General features: G+C 40.8%; 1 protein-coding gene across 1 annotated transcript; it reads left to right on the top strand.

The window, feature by feature from the left end:
• The first annotated feature begins 279 nt into the window (after window positions 1-279).
• Window positions 280-1,244, top strand: LOC122891242 (spliceosome-associated protein CWC15 homolog). The gene is given in 2 exon segments (XM_044226763.1): window positions 280-301; window positions 304-1,244. Coding segments are annotated over 2 exon segments (693 nt in total). The 3' UTR covers window positions 975-1,244.
• The last annotated feature ends 703 nt before the right edge of the window (window positions 1,245-1,947 follow it).

Here is a 1,947-nt window from a genome sequence, read left to right on the forward strand (position 1 = left end):
CACCAGGCTCCCTGCTTGGTGGGGAGTCTTCTCCCTCTCCCTCTGCCTGTGCCCTCTCCTCCCCCTACTTGTGCTCTCTCTTACACCCCCCTCTTTCATACAAATACAAGAGATCTTAAAACAAACAAACAAACACAAAAATAACAAAACAAGAGACAACATCTGTTTCTTAGCCACATATAAAGCAAATGGCAAGAAAGCAATCTGGCCACTGCTGGGTGAATGCTGATTCATAAAAAAACTCAGAATCAGGCAGAGGCTTCTGGGAGAGCATAAAAGATGACAACAGCAGCTAGGCCGACGTTGAACCTGCGAGAGGTGGGAGAAGAAAAGGAGAAGGTGATTTGAGCCAACTCTCAAAGCAATATTCGAGTAGAGAACTACCTTCTCATACAAAGATAAAATATAGACAAACTACTCAGGATGCCCCTGAAGAGGTTCACAACCGTGACTTCAGGAGAGAGCTTGAAGAGAGAGAGCGAGCTGCTGCAAGAGAAAAAAATAGAGATCGTCCAACACGAGAACATACAACCTCCTCTTCAGTATCAAAGAAACCTCGATTAGACCAGATTCCTGCTGCCAACCTTGATGCAGATGACCCTCTAACGGATGAGGAAGACGAAGATGAAGATTTTGAGGAGGAGAGTGATGATGAGGATACTGCAGCTCTTCATGCAGAACTAGAAAAAATTAAAAAAGAAAGAGCTGAAGAGCAGGCCAGGAAGGAACAAGAACAGAAAGCTGAAGAAGAAAGAATACGTATGGAAAACATTTTGAGTGGAAACCCTCTCCTTAATCTCACTGGCCCATCCCAGCCTCAGGCCAACTTCAAAGTTAAAAGAAGGTGGGATGATGATGTTGCTTTCAAGAACTGTGCAAAAGGTGTAGATGATCAGAAGAAAGACAAAAGATTTGTAAATCATACGCTGCGATCTGAATTTCACAAAAAGTTCATGGAGAAATATATTAAATAGTACAGTTTTATGTGCTTAATTAAAGACTGTAAAATGTAAACGATCATTCTCACTTTTTCTTCTGTTTTTCTCTTTCCCCATCTAAATTGTGTATAGGCTTCCCTAATTTTAAGTTCCAAAATAACCTGTCCTTTATTGATACCTTATTTGATGAGGACTTGGGAATTGGTTTAACCTAGTTTCCTCGGAATACCTCCAGTCATATGTTTTCCTTTTAATATGGGAAAGGGAATCTTGTAATAAATATTTTCAAAAATCGAAATAACTAAATCTGTGTCCCCAACTTCTTTGTTGAAATGTATGCAGCTTATAAAACGTTGCATATTTTCTTTTGTGAATTATATTTTTTTGTGTGTTAACTTCCTCTCATTTCTTTGACATTAATTTAAGGTCAGTTAATGTGTGATATCTTCACCATGTCTTTTTAAGAGTGTGATGGAGGATGAAGGGCATTCTGTTTTGGCCCACATGTTTATACGAAAGAGAATCATCAGCCTCTCTGCTCTCTGAGTGTGCGTCTGAGGACACATGGTGTATCCTTCACTTCTGCAAGTTCTCCTTTCTTTTTCTCTTGGCCCAAAACCGCCCCTTAAGCATGGCTAGGAAGCATGTGGCATTTAACCTATATTCTGGATCCTCAACTGCCGTGTTTCTTCTTAATAAGAGTTTGCAAACTGACAAACGTGAGATGCAGAGCCTAGGAAAGTTTAACATCGAATGATACATGAAATAAAACTTTTGGAAATAAAAAACAAAAAAACTCAGAATCATAAGGAAGAGAAATATTCCGGGGGGTGTGATGGACCCTGAAACTATTCCCTCAAGGCTGTCTTCCCCCTCACCCCCGCCCACACAAGCACATAGAATTTTAGTTAGGCACCTAATCACCCAGCCAGAGCTCAGAATGTGAGTCAAGGGTCCACTGCGCACAATGACATGTGAGCAGGAATGAGTAGTGCAGCTTCCATGTCTC

The sequence above is a fragment of the Neovison vison genome, chromosome 12 (assembly GCF_020171115.1).
Source record: "Neovison vison isolate M4711 chromosome 12, ASM_NN_V1, whole genome shotgun sequence".
NCBI lineage: Eukaryota > Metazoa > Chordata > Mammalia > Carnivora > Mustelidae > Neogale > Neogale vison.